The 14,824-nt window shown below is 42.1% G+C and overlaps 2 protein-coding genes across 2 annotated transcripts in view; both read left to right on the top strand.

Moving 5' to 3' along the window:
• The window catches only part of TMEM242 (transmembrane protein 242), a 46,717-nt gene that overhangs the window by 30,192 nt on the left and 1,701 nt on the right, over positions 1-14,824 (top strand). The window lies entirely within an intron of this gene.
• On the top strand, positions 1,565-2,565 carry LOC103083109 (L-lactate dehydrogenase A-like 6B). Its single transcript, XM_082930906.1, is given in 3 exon segments — positions 1,565-1,806; positions 1,981-2,452; positions 2,455-2,565. Coding segments are annotated over 3 exon segments (825 nt in total).

The raw sequence follows: 14,824 nt of genomic DNA, 5'->3' as shown, positions 1-14,824 counted from the left end.
AGGATTGCAGGATCTCCACTGTTGCCACACTTTTCTCACCTCTCACCAACTCCTTTGCTTATTGTTGCTCTCTTCCTGGACTGCAGCTCAGTGGCAGAAAGAATGAGAATAGCTTTTCAAGTCCTGAATGTAAAATATTCATTTTGTCAAGATTTGGTATTCTAAAATGGAATATATATGTGTACACACACACACACACACACACATACATACATACATACATACATACATACATACATGCATATACAATTTTTTTTTCTGCCTGTGAGTAGGCTGCATGTACCAAGAGCTCCATTAGGGGAGAACATACTGCTTTCTTGGAATGAGAGGAAGGCTTTGAGGAGTCATTACATGGTCAGAATTCTGTTTATATAAGTGAGGAGAAAGTACTATTATTTTTGTTTGGACTTTTATAGTTTATTGGATTTAAGGGTGTGTGTATATATATATATATATATATATATATATATATATATATATATAAAACATATATGTATCAGATGTAAAGTTTTTATTTCCTTAGAAATTTGAAAGGACATTTCATAATACTGACCAGAAAAATGCAGAGGAAAGTAAGGTATACTGATGCCATATTGTACTAGCTAATATTTTACTACTTTAATCAATAATCTGGTTTGTGCAGTTGGTCAAAATTCGCCATTTTAAGGACATAGAAGATATATCTTCATGCTGATATCAGGCTACATCATCACCATCTTTCTACTCAAGAAGTCGTTTTCGATCAGGACTCTCAGGAGCTTTCCTTTGTCGCAACTGTTTGAGTAGCTCACAATCGGCTCCTGCCCCTTGTCGTCAGGATCCTGCGACTTCCGCAGTCACGGTCGTGACTGGCAAAAAGGCAGCGGAAGCCTTTCCAAATGTAAGGTTCTCGAACTGGATACAACGGGAAACAGGAGTCCCACTTTTCCAACGGATGCAGGGAAATGGTGCAGGAGGCCATTGGAAGACAAAGGATATGCACCTGGTTATTCCTGGCAGGGATACAGTTAAGAAGATTTAACCTTAGTTTCATCTGTACTTAATGGAAATGTTTTTACTTGGCATATGTAGTGAAAACAGAAAATCAGTAATCCCAAGGATCTGGGTTGGCTCATTATACATGCTAAGTAGTGGAGAGAATTTGAGTTCTTAAAAATTTAACTCCAGAATTCATTTGCGAGAGGAGCCCTCCTGCGTCGTCGTCCCCGCAATCAGATCAGACCTGAAGTACTTTGTGGAGGCCCGTTTGAGGCCACAAGAGCTGGGCCCGCCTTGCGCAGCCGCAGTAGCAGGCCGCGTCCAAAGGTCCCGGCCTTGCGCAGCCGCAGTAACGGGCTGAGCAAACGGCCAACAGTCACAGCTCTCCACTTTTGAGCTTGTTAGGCTGCTTGCTGCTTTCTTCCTCTCTTCCTTCACCTCCCGAGTGAGTAGCCATGAGCTGGGCTGTGGGAATGCAGTGGGCCAGCCAGAGAGTGGGCGCTGTGAGAGCGAATTGCCTGTGCCCGGGAATGGTGCTGAGTCCCTGCCAGCCGGCAGGCATCACCCAATCACCCCCGCTTCCAAGATGGCTACGGTCAAGTGTGAGCTTATGAAGAATTTCCCCTCAGAGGAGCCCGTTCGTTGCAATAAGATCTCCATTGTAGGAACTGGATCGGTTGGCATGGCCTGTGCTGTCAGCATCCTGTTAAAAGCCTTGAGTGATGAACTTGCCTTGGTGGATGTTGATGGAGACAGACTGAAGGGTGAGACAGTGGATCTTCAGCATGGCAGCCCTTTCGTGAAAATGCCCAATATTATTTCCAGCAAAGATTATCTTGTCACTGCAAACTCCAACCTCGTGATTATCACAGCAGGTGCACGCCAGGAAAAAGGAGAAACACGCCTTAATTTAGTCTAGCGAAATGTGGCCATCTTTAAGTTAATGATATCCAGTATTGTTCAGTACAGTCCTCACTGCAAACTGATTGTTGTTTCCAATCCAGTGGATATCTTAACTTACGTAGCCTGGAAGTTGAGTGAATTTTCCCAAAACCGTATTATTGGAAGTGGTTGTAATCTGGACACTGCCCGTTTCCGTTTCTTGATCGGGCAGAGGCTTGGTATCCATTCTGAAAGCTGTCGTGGGTGGATCCTTGGAGAGCATGGAGACTTAAGTGTTCCTGTGTGGAGTGGAGTGAACATTGCTGGTGTCCCTCTGAAGGATCTGAACGTAGATATAGGAACTGATAAAGATCCTGAGCAGTGGAAAAATGTGCACAAAGATGTGGTTGCTAGTGCCTATGAGATTATTAAAATGAAAGGTTATACTTCCTGGGCCATTGGCCTGTCTGTAGCTGACTTAACAGAAAGTATTGTGAAGAATCCTAGGAGAGTGCATCCAGTTTCCACCAGAATTAAGGGTCTCTATGGAATAAATGAAGAAGTATTCCTCAGTGTTCCTTGTATCCTGGGAGGGAGTGTGGTATTACTAACCTTGTAAAAGCAAAGTTGGCCCCTGAAGAGGAGGCCCATGTGCAGAAGAGTACAAAAACACTGTGGGAAATTCAAAAGGAGCTTAAGTTTTAAAGTTGTTTAAAACTACCATTCTGAAGTTATTGAAGAAAAGAGAGTAGTTATGGAGTCGTGTATGTCCAGTTTTTGAATAAACTTGAATTCCTAAAAGTTGGAAACAGGGAAGGGGGTAGAGTGACTCCCCTGTTTATTTAGACACCCCCCCCCAGCTCTTTTATTTAGCATCCAGATGCTGAATTATACTTTTTTTTAAAAACAATTCCTAAGTGACTGCATCAAAGAAGGTGTTTTTGTACCACTGATGTACCGGTCCTCACCCTGTGTATGTGTGTGTGTGTGGTGTGTGTGTGTGTGTATAGTTGCCACTTGTCCCAAAAAATGTAGGATGCAGGTGTTTGTTGTGTTACAGGAATTCTGATTCTTTTCATTAAGTACAGGTTCATTCTTTTGTTCTGGGTGACTTATACCTATGTTCATTTATATACTATTTTTTTGATGTTGTAACTTCCTATACAATGTGAAAATAAACGTATACACAGAAGCATTTTCTGTAATGGAGCCATCAGCTGTCTTCATTGCCCTATGACAGCCTATCAGCCAGGCTTTCAAAAAGGCATCGTAAAATGGGAGCTGGAAGCAGGTCCTGTGTGTGCTTGTGTGTGTGTGCATGCTCATGTATATGTTCCAGTGAAGCAGGAACATTAAGTAAAAAATGAAAATAATAGTGATTTAGTTGGTAGCTATTATATTTAATGCAGTAAAATATAAAGAGGCCTGAGAGAGGTGGTAACAGTTACTAAAAATAAAGCCTGACGGAAATAATTTTAGAAGTGCCTCTGAGAACCTGACCTGTTAGCACATTAAATCAAGAAGCACATTATAAATTGTTCTTATTGGGCTGAGTCTTACCTGCAGAGTGTGCCCTGGCCCTAAGACACTCCAGGGTCATCTCTGTTGCTCAGTTTACTTCACATTAACGGACAGCTTTTGCTTTTGAATTGTGCCCTGTTGTTAATCATTGTCATAAAATTTGGCCATTTTCATGAGTACTTCAGGGATTGTATTTCTCAGAAAGTTACATGTTTGCTTTTTATTCCTAAATCAGTTGACTTTACTACAGATTCTATACTGTATGGATGTGATACAGTGAAGGTGAAGGTTTAGGAGAAAGTAAAGATGCTCATCTGACCTTTACCTAAATAATGGTACTAATAACTTAGGAAATGAGAATCTTAGCCTTCCTATGCAATTGAATATTAAATAAATTATATGGTATGTTCAAACATATCTCAGGTTTGATGTGGATATCAATAGGCCTAATCAAAATTGAAATGTACTAGCATCTGCTTTCTTTCTTTTTCTTTTTCTTTTTTTTTTTTTTGGCTGCATTGGGTATTTGTTGCTGCGTGCAGGCTTTTCTCCAGTTGCGGCGAGCGGGGGCTACTCTTCATTGTGGTGCCCGGGCTTCTCATTGCGGTGGCTTCTCTTGTTGCAGAGCATGGGCTCTAGGTGTGCGGCCTTCAGTAGTTGTGGCACACGGGCTTAGTAGTTGTGGCTCGCGGGCTCTAGAGCGCAGGCTCCGTAGCTGTGGCGCACGGGCTTAGCTGCTCCGCGGCACGTGGGATCTTCCCGGACCAAGGCTCGACCCCGTGTCCCCTGCATTGGCAGGCGGATTCTTAACCCCTGCGCCACCAGGGAAGCCCCTAGCATCTGCTTTCTAAATTAAGCCAGTCCTGCTTAGTTCAGTTTTATCAAGTAGACATAGGACAGTGATCCACCCCCAAAAACTGACCGTTTACTTAACCGAGCTGATCAGAGCTCCCCTACTATTTCACTGAACCATACTCTTTCATTGAAAATATCAAAATGTTCTGATTACCCAGGAAGCTGGGCGTCATATTATGGGATTAATCGATGTGCTGAGCTCCTTGAAGGTGGCAAGAGTGGTGGTTTGATTGTTCCAGGTGGTTCTAAAACCTTTTTAAGCTTAATTGCACCAAGTTTCTCTTCCCCTTTGTCCAGCCCTTGAATTTTTATTCAGCCAAATTTAATGTAATATTGAAGGAGATCAGAGCCTGCCTTATGTCTGTTTTGTAATTCTCTTCACCAGCTACTTCAGTCAGGATAGGCTGGGTTACACTATAGTAAAAAATAATCTCCAGCTGTGTGGCTTAAAATAACAAAAGTTTGGGCTTCCCTGGTGGCGCAGTGGTTGAGAGTCCACCTGCGGATGCAGGGGACGCAGGTTCGTGCCCCGGTCCGGGAAGGTCCCACATGCCGCGGAGCGGCTGGCCCCGTGAGCCATGGCCGCTGAGCCTGCACGTCCGGAGCCTGTGCTCTGCAACGGGAGAGGCCACAGTGGTGAGAGGCCCGCGTACCGCAAAAAAAAAAAATAATAATAATAAAGGTTTATTTCTCTCCTAAAATTCACTGGGTTTGCACAACTTCCTAGGGCAGCTGCCCTCCACAGACTGGCTTCACACCTCAGATTTCTTTGATCTTGAGGCGCCACTGCAGCAACACAGGTTTCCATGATTGCTATGGAAGGAGAAGAGAGGCCTGGAGAGTTGAACACTTGCAATTATGTGCTTTCACCTTGGAAGTGACACACATCTCTCTTCCTCATGTTTCATTAGCCAGAATTAGATGGTTACCTAACTTCAAGAGGGTAGAAAAGTATAACCCCCTGTATCCAGAAGCAGATGAGTACTGGCTATCAGTGAGTATTGGTAATAATCTGCCACTTAGCATTCTCAATAACATGGTCACCATTACAAGAGATACATATTATAGGCTTTTTAAGTCATTTTTATTGAAAGCTGGCACATGAGTAGAGGTTGTAGAGGTGCCCTGTCTTTCCAGGTCACAGAACCAGGGTGGTTGTGGGGAAAGAGCCTGGATATCAGTCAGGCAATTGTACTCGTAAATCAGATCACCATGGGTGGGTTAAACTCTCTGACCTCTGGCTTCTCATATGTAAAGTGGTGGTCCTCATTTCTGCCACACAGAATTGTGAAGACTACGTAAAAGCCTACTGCTTGGTGTAGTGTCTGGCATGTAGGTGATCTCAAATGGCAGACATTTTTATTCCTGTTCAGGGAATATTTATAGTCTTATTCTGTTTTATGAAGAAGCTGAATTTACTGGTTCTTCAAAATTACCATTGGCACTGTAATTATTGACATATCCAAAGGCTTTCTCATTAGTTGATCCTATAAAGCTTTCATTATTCTAACCTCAGCACCGAGGCTGGCAACAGTCCTGTACCTGCAGGTGAGAAAACTGAAGCTAAATGAGCTTGTCAATGGCAAAGACATTTTAAAACTTGAAGCTTTTTTTTTTTTTGCGGTGCGCGGGCCTCTCACTATTGTGGCCCCTCCCGTTGCGGAGCACAGGCTCCTGATGCACAGGCTCAGCAGCCACGGCTCACGGGCGCAGCTGCTCCGCGGCATGTGGGATCCTCCTGGACCGGGGCATGAACCTGTGTCCCCTGCATCGGCAGGCGGACTCTCAACCACTGCGCCACCAGGGAAGCCTTAAAAGTTGAAGCGTTTAATTCCAATAGCTGTTTATTAGAATAAATGCTGTAAGGGTTTTCTCAAATTAAATTGGGGGCATAGCCTCAGCTTTTAAGTAATTTTTCAGCACACTATATATTAGACCAGAAGTTTTCCTGTTGTTTTTTTCCTTGCCGAGACATGCATGGTAAATGTATAGCATATCCCATGTTTCACTCCTGGGATACCGGCCAAATCGCCCTTTAAAAAGCTGTTGAGGTGTGAATGAGAGTAGTAAACATTATTGGAGACATGATCTTGAATCTACTTTAATATCTAAAAAGTCAATCAGAATGTCCATGTTAGTGACAAATTACTTGTAATACATTTTCCAATTGTCATAACACTCTTTGGGAACTGCTGCGTTGGAGAGTGGTAGTTTCTGATAATATTACAACCCAGCACTGTTGGACACAAACATTGGGACTTAAGGATGCGGTTCTTTGAGCAGTGAGCTCATTGCCTAGGGAGTGCCATTCGTGTCTTAGTCTTTGTGGAGAGCAGCCCCTGGAGTTGTGCAGTACAGAGTGGCCCTATTTAGAAGGGTAGGTTTGTGGTCCATAATCATGGAAAAATTCTCCCTGGTCAGAGACGAAAAAGGAAAGAGGAGGACTGCAGGGAAAAGGTCCCAGAATTTGGAAAATGCTTCAGAGTAAAGCTGAGTTGCTAGATGGAGACTCAGGTTCCCAGCATGCCCCATCTTCACCAAACTTTTGGGGTTTTAGGCTAGGGGGATGGTTCTGTGGCAATAGCTGTAATTATTATTGTGGAATTCAGTACATTTATTTTATAACGATTTTTGCTTAAATGTACTCAATCCCTAAATCTTTTGTCAAGCACATTTTTAAGCAGGGGAATGTTCTGTTGGCCTGTACTAGAGTATCACTGATAAGACCAGCACTTCTGATCTGCACGTCAGCAATTGAAACAGGCGGAAAAAACTGAAGGTTTTCGTTTACTATCCATATACTACAAATAGTACAAGCTTGAAAACTTTCTATGAGCCCTACTGTTGAAAGCAACTTGAGGCCCTGTTTATAAGTAGGGTATAAGTAAAGACTCTGGGTTTCCATTCCCACGGGTGTAAAATTTAAAAAAAGTTTTTTCATTGAAGTATAGTTGATGTACAATATTATATAAGTAACAGGTATACAATATAGTGATTCATAATTTTTCAAGGTTATACTCCATTTACAGTTCTAAAATATTGGCCATATACCCTGTGTTGTAGAATATATCCTTGTAGCTTATTTTATACATAATAGTTTGCACCTCGTAATCCCCTACCCTATGTTGCTCCTCCCCACTTCCCTCTCCCCAGTGGTAACCACTGGTTTGTTCTCTGTATCTGAGTCTGTTTTCTTTTTTGTTATATTCACTAGTTAGTTATATTTTTTAGATTCCACATATAAGTGATATCATACAGTATTTGTCTTTCTCTGTTGGACTTATTTCACTTAGCATAATACCCTCCAAGTCCATCCATGTTGTTGCAAATGGCAAAATTTCATTCCTTTTTATGACTGATTAGTATTACATTGTATATATATATGTATACCACATCATGTTTATCCAGTCGTCTATTGATAGACACTTAGGTTGCTTCCATATCTTGGCAATTGTAAATAATGCTGCTGTGAACATTGGCGTGCATGTATCTTTTTGAATTAATATTTTTGTTTTTTTCAGATGTATGCCCAGAAATGGAATTGCTGGGTTATATGATTCTTCTATTTTGTTTTTTTGAGAAACCACCATCCTTTTTTCCACAGTGGCTACACAAATTTACATTCTCACCAACAGAGTACAAGGGTTCCCTTTTCTTCGCATCCTCGCCAACATTTGTTATTTGTGTCCTTTTTGAGGATAGCCATTCTGACAGGGGTGAAGTGATATCTCATTGTAGTTTTGATTTGCATTTCCTTGATGATTAGGGATGTTGAGCATCTTTTCATGTGCCTGTTGGCCATCTGCATGTCCTTTTGAAAAAATGTCTATTCAGTTCTTCTGCCCTTTTTTTAATTGGGTTGTTTTTTTTAAATTTTGAGTTGTATGAGCTGTTGATATTTGTTGGATATTAACCCTGTATCGGTCATATTATTTGCAAATATCTTCTCCCATTAAGTAGGTTGTCTTTTCGTTTTGTTGATGGTTTCCTTTGTTGTACAAAACCTTTTAAGTTTAACTAGGTCTCATTTGTTTATTTTTACTTTCATTTCCTTTGCTTCAGGAGACAGCTATGTCAGAGAATGTTCTGCCTGTGTTTGCCTCTAGGAGTTTTATAGTTTCCAGTCTTACACTTAGGTCTTTAATCCATTTTTAAATTTTTATGTATGGTGTCAGAGAATGTTTTAATTTCATTCTTTTACTTGTAGCTGTCCAGTTTTCCCAGCACCAATTATTGAAGAGGCTGCCTTTTCTCCACTGTATATTTTTGCCTCCTTTGTTATAGATTAATTGGCCATAGGTGCATGGGTTTATTTCTGGGCTGTCTGTTCCATTGATCTATGTGTCTGTTTTTGTGTCAGTACCATACTGTTTTAATTACTGTAGCTTTGTAGTATAGTCTGAAGACAGGGCATGCGATTCCTCCAGCTCTGCTCTTCTTTCTCAAGATTGCTTTGGCTATCTGGGATCCTTTGTGTTGAGTCTGTAGATTGCCGTGTGTAGTATGGTCATTCTAACAATATTAACTCTTCCAACCCATGAACATGGTATGTCTTTCCATCTGTTGGTGTTGTCTTCGGTTTCTTTCATCACTGCCATAGTTTTCCAAGTACAGGTCTTTTACCTTCCTAGGTAGGTTTATTCACTGGTATTTTATTCTTTTTGACGCAGTGGTAAATGGGATTGTTTCCTCAATTTCTCTTTCTGATAGTTCATTGTTAGTGTACAGAAATGCAACAGATTTCTGTATATTAATTTTGTATCCTGCAACTTTACCAAATTCATTGATGAGTTCTAGTAGTTTTCTGGTGGCATCTGGAGGATTTTTTTAATATATAGTATCATGTCATCTACAAACAGTGACAGTTTTACTTCTTCCTTTCCAATTTGTATTCTTTTTCTTTCTTTTTCCTCTCTGATTGCTGTGGCTAGGACTTCCAGTACTATGTTGAATGAAAGTGGTGAGAGTGGACATCCTTGTCTTGTTCCTGATCTTAGAGGAAACACTTTCAGCTTTTTTCCTGGGGTTTTTTGTTTGTTTCTTGTTCTGGCTTTATTTCATGTATTTCTGCTCTGATCTTTATGATTTATTTCCTTCTACTAACTTTGGGTTTTGTTTGTCCTTCTTTCTCTAGTTCCTTTTGGTGTTAAGGTTAGGTTTTTTTATTTGATATTTTTCTTGTTTCCTAAGGTAAGCTATATCACTATAAACTTCCCTCTTAGAACTACATTTGCTGCATCCCATAGGTTTTGAATCATTGTGTTTTAGTATACATTTGTATCTAGGTATTTTTTAATTTACTTTTGATTTCTTCAGTGATCCATTGCTTGTTTAGTGTTTGGTTGTTTAGTAGTATATCATTTGGCCGCCACGTATTTTTGTTTTCTGCAGTTTTTTCTTTTTTTTTTTTTTTGGCGGTACGCAGGCCTCTCACTGTTGTGGCCTCTCCTGTTGCGGAGCACAGGCTCCAGACGCGCAGGCTTGGCGGCCATGGCTCACGGGCCCAGCAGCTCTGCGGCATGTGGGATCTTCCCGGACCCGGGCACGAACCTGCGTCCCCTGCATCGGCAGGCGGACTCTCAACCACTGCGCCACCAGGGAAACCCTGCAGTTTTTTTCTTGTAGTTGATTTCTAGTATCATCGTGTTCATGTCAGAAAAGATGATTGACATCATTTCAACTTTCTTAAATTTACCAGGGCTTGTTTTGTGGAAATGTGATCTATCCTGATCCATGTGCACTTTAAAGGAATATGTATTCTGCTGCTTTTGGATGGAATGTTCTGTGTATATCAGTTAAGTTCACCTGGTCTAATGTATCATTTAAGGCTAGTGTTTCCTTACTGATTTTCTGTCTAGATGATCTGTCCATTGATGTAAGTGGGGTGTTAAAGTCCCCTACTATTATTGTATTACTTTCAGTTTCTCCCTTTATGTCCATTAATATTTGCTTTATGTGTTTAAGTGCGCCTATGTTGGGTGCATATATATTTACAATTGTTATATCTTTCTCTTGGACTGATCCCTTGATCATTATGCAGTGCCCTTCTTTGTTTCTTGTAACAGCCTTTATTTCAAAGTCTATTTTGTCTGATATAAGTATTGCTACCTTGGTTTTCTTTAGATTTCTATTTGCATGGAATACCTTTTTTCATCCCCTCACCTTCAGTCTGTGTGTCTTCAGATCTCGTGTAGGCAGCACGTATATGGGTCTTGTTTTTGTATCCATTCAGGCACTGTTTTTTAATACGAACACTTCCATTTACATATAAGGTAATTATTGATATGTATGTTCTTTTGACATTTTGTCAATTATTTGGAAATTATTTTTGTAAGTGATCAAGTCACAAAAGAAGGGGAAAAAAAGACCATCTTGAGTGTTATGTTTGGATTCCTTTATGTGTACACCTATTATAGATAATTTGGTTTTTGGTTACCATGAGGTTTTTATATAGTGAGATACATATATATACATAGTTTTATATATATATATATGTATTATATATGTATATAGTTTTATAAATATATATATATGAATTGCATATATATTTGTTTTAAGTTGCTGATCTCTTAATTTCAAATGCATTTTAACAACCCTGCATTTCTACTCTCCTTCCCTCACAGTTACTATTTTTGATATCGTATTTTACATCTAATTGTTTTGTGTATCCCTTAACTGCTTATTCTGAATATAGATGATTTTACTACTTTTGTTTTTTAACCTTCCTACTAGCTTTGTGTGTGGATGACTTCCTACCTTTGCGGCATGTTTGCCTTTTTACCATTGAGCTTTTCAGTCTGTAATTTTCATGTTTCTAGTTGTGGCATTTTCTTTTTCGCTTAGAGAAGTTCCTTTAACATTTCCTGTAAAACTGGTTTGGTGGTGCTGAACTCTTTTAGCTTTTGCTTGTCTGTAAAGCTTTTGATCTATCAAATCTACACAGGAGTCTTGCTGGGTAGAGTATTCTTGGTTGTAGGTTTTTCCCTTTCATCACTTTAAATTTATGGTGTCAGTCTTTTCTGGCCTGCAGAGTTTCTGCTGCAAAGTCAGCTGATAGCCTTATGGGAGTTCCCTTGTAATATTCTCTCTTTACCTTTAATTTTTGCCATTTTAATTGTGTGTCTTGGTGTGTTTCTCTTTGGGTTAACCCTTTATGGGACTCTCTGGACGTCTGTGGCTGTTTACTTTCCCAGGTCAGGGAAGTTCTCAGCTATTATGTCTTCAAATATGTTCTCAGCCCCTTTCTCTCTCTTTTCCTTCAGGGACCCCTATAATGTGAATATTAGTGTGTGACCGGGGGATTTTTGCAGAAACTAATGCCTGTGGCCAGCAATTTTTATTTTGGCTGGCCAAAAAGTAACTGTTATTATTTCACTAACAGTTTGCGTGTTATTACATTCAGTAGTTAAACCTGACACACCTGTAAAGTCTTCTAATTTTCATGAACTGTTGTCTTCAATCCACTCTTTTGTAGTAGCAAAGGAGCATTCTCCAGCACTGTGAGTTCTGTTTTCACTTTCTGTATCAGAATCGATCACTAAGGTTTTTTGTCTTTTTTTGGTCTTATCTTCACATCATCTGAATCAGAACTGTATTCTGAAGAGCTATCATCTTCTGAGACACCAGTCGACATACGTTGCTCAGACAGTCAGAGTATCTGCATAAAATTCACCAAAAAATTCTTCTTCACTCAAAATTTCATGATGTGTCATTTTTGAAAATTTTACGTTTGTAATATACACAGGGTTGGCACAAAAACCTAACGGAGCAAAATGTAAATGATAACAACAATCATAAGTTGTATAATGAACCCTTGATCAATTTTAAGCTCTAACAGCTTTGCACAGTGATGTTAATTGTATCACTCTCTAAAAACATACTGATAATGTCTCTGGTCAGAGACTTTAAACTGCCTTCATTTCTTTTCATTCTTTGTGTTCAGCATCAGTCATTTCCACTATGTCTTTTCTGTCTTCCAGCTCACTGATCTGTTCCTCTGTATCATTCAGTCAACTGTTGATTCCTTCTAGTATATTTTTCCTTTCAGTTATTGTATTCTTCATCTCTGGTTGTTCTTTATTTTCTAACTAACTCTGTTAAAAACTTCTGACTTCTTGCTCTACGCATCCATTCTTCTCCCAAGTTCTTTGTTCATCTTTACGATCACTACCCTGAACACTTTCTTGGGTGGATTGCCCGTCTCCACTTCACTTCATTCTTCTTCTGGGGTTTTACCTTGTTCCTTTGTCTGGAGCATGTTCCTCTGTCACCTCATTTTGCCTGTTTTTTGTTTTGTTGTTTTAATGTATATGGTAGGTTAGTTAGGTTTCTAGACCTTGGAGAAGTGGCCTTCTGTAGGAGACACCCTGTGTCCCAGCAACACAATTCCCTCTTATCACCCAAGCCATATGCTCTAGGAGTTCCCCCTATGGTTGGTCCTTCTCTTGTGACAGGCTGACTGTGTGGGTGGTCTGGTAGGTTTGGTTGGCCCCCAGTCCAGTTGGGTGTCAGACCCTGCCTTGTGCAGAAGCTGCCGACTGCTGGTTGACAGGGCCGGGTCACGAGGCAGCTGACTGCAGAACCTCAGGGGGCCCTGGGGCTGGTGCTGGCTCACTGGTGTGTGGAGTCAGGGTCCAGAAGATGCTGGGGCTGTTGTCTGCCCCCTGGTGGATGAAGCCAGGTCCTGGCGTTAGTGCTAGACTACTGGCAGTCAGAGCCTGGTCCTGGAGTCTGGTTACAGGGCCCAAGGGTCTTAGAGCTGGTGTCAGATGGCTGGTTGGGTGGGGGTGTTCCTGACACAGTTGGGTACAGGATCCAGGGTGTCCCAAAGCTTGTGTTGGCCTGCTGGTGGGGAGGCTGGTCCAGAGGCTAGAGCAGGCTTCCTGGAGGGCTGGGGCAGGCCCAGGAGATTCTGGAGCTGGTGCCTTCCCACTGGTAGGTGGGGCTGGGTCTTGGACCCTCTGGTGGACAGGGCCATGTCTAAAGGCAGCTGGGCTCACAAGTTCTTAAGGCAGCTGTCTGCTGATGGGTGGGGCTGTGTCCCCAACCCAGTTAGTTGCTTGGCCTGAGGCATTCCAGCACTGGGTCAGGTCTTGGCACTAATGAGCTAGGGGGAGGATTCCACAATGGCACCCACCAGCACCAGTGTCCAAGTGGTAGGAGGAGCTCCCCAGAATGGCTGCCACCAGTGTCTGTGTCCCCAAGGTGAGCTGCAGTTGCCTCCTGCCCCTCCAGGAGACTCTGCAAGACCAGCAAGTAGGTCTGACCCAGGCTCCTACCAAATTACTGCCTTTGTCCTGGATCCCAGAACATGCGAGATTTTGTGTGTGCCCTTTAAGAGTGAAGTCTCTATTTCCCTAGTCCTCTGGGACTCCTGAAATTAAGCCCCACTGACATTCAAAGCCAATTCCCTGGGGGCTCGTCTTCCCAGTGCAGGACCCCCAGGCTAGGGAGCCCAACATGGGCCTCAGAACTCTCACTTCTGTGGGAGAACCTATGCAATGTAATTATTCTCTAGTCTGTGGGTCACCCACTTGGGGACGTGGGACTTAACTGTATCACCAGGCCACCATCCCTACCCGTCTCCTTCTGGTTCCTTCTTTACGTCTTCTGTTGTAGACCTTTTCTGGGAGGCTCTGATTTTTTCGTCCATATGGTGGTTTTGCACTTAGTTGTGATTTTGGTGTGTGCTCGTGAGAGCAGGTGAGCTCAAGGACTTTCTTCTCTGCCATGTTGGCTGAACTCCTCCACCGCTGTAAAATTACGAGGACTAAACGGTGTTCTTTATCCCACTTGTCTCCCTTCCTTCACCTTGCTCTGAAGCCTGTCTGCTCCTAGTTGGCTATTTTTCAGATATGATTCCTTCTAGTGGTTCAGTTACTCACTTATGACCCTGGGAAACAAGTAAATAATACTTAGGAAATTAGAGGAAAGAAAAGAATGGGGCCAAGAGGAGGAAATGGGAACACAAGCCCCCATGCTGAAGTGGAGCGGCCACTCGGCACTCTCCTACCCAGGCCTCATCTGGGTGTCCCAGCCTCTGCCTTCTCAGCGACTGACCTTGTTCCAGATTCCTGAGAAGGTGGGATGGTAAATGATTCTGTTCATGTCCTGGCTGGCTGATACCCCACTGGAAGACTCTGTCACTAGGCTCAGTTGTAACAGGTGTTCAACCAGAAAGGTGAAGGGAAAGAACCCAGCAGCACGTTGCAGATCCTGGCCAGCGATGTCTTTCAACTGAGAAAGCCAATGCAAGATTCTTCCAGGGGGGCACTCTTGGGATTTTGGACAGAGCAGTTCTTTTTGTTGGCCACCCTAGACATTTAGCACCACCCCACGTCCCCACACACCCCCAATGCAAACAGTAATCCCCTGCGATTGTGACAGCCAAGTTGTCAGGATTCTCTACTCGAGAACTGCTATTTAGAACTACATTTCCAGTCAGGGATACAGTACTGCCTTTAGTTGAAAACCTTTCATCACACTACAAACTAGAGAGCTGCGTGGAAGAGTGGGTTAGGGAGAGACACACATGTCGTAGGGGTGTGTGTGTGTGTGTGTGTGTGTGTGTGTGTGTGTGTGTGTGTGT

The sequence above is a fragment of the Lipotes vexillifer genome, unplaced genomic scaffold (assembly GCF_000442215.2).
Source record: "Lipotes vexillifer unplaced genomic scaffold, Lipotes_vexillifer_v1.1 scaffold935, whole genome shotgun sequence".
Classification (NCBI taxonomy): domain Eukaryota; kingdom Metazoa; phylum Chordata; class Mammalia; order Artiodactyla; family Lipotidae; genus Lipotes; species Lipotes vexillifer.
This window is presented reverse-complemented; position numbering and strand designations above follow the sequence as displayed.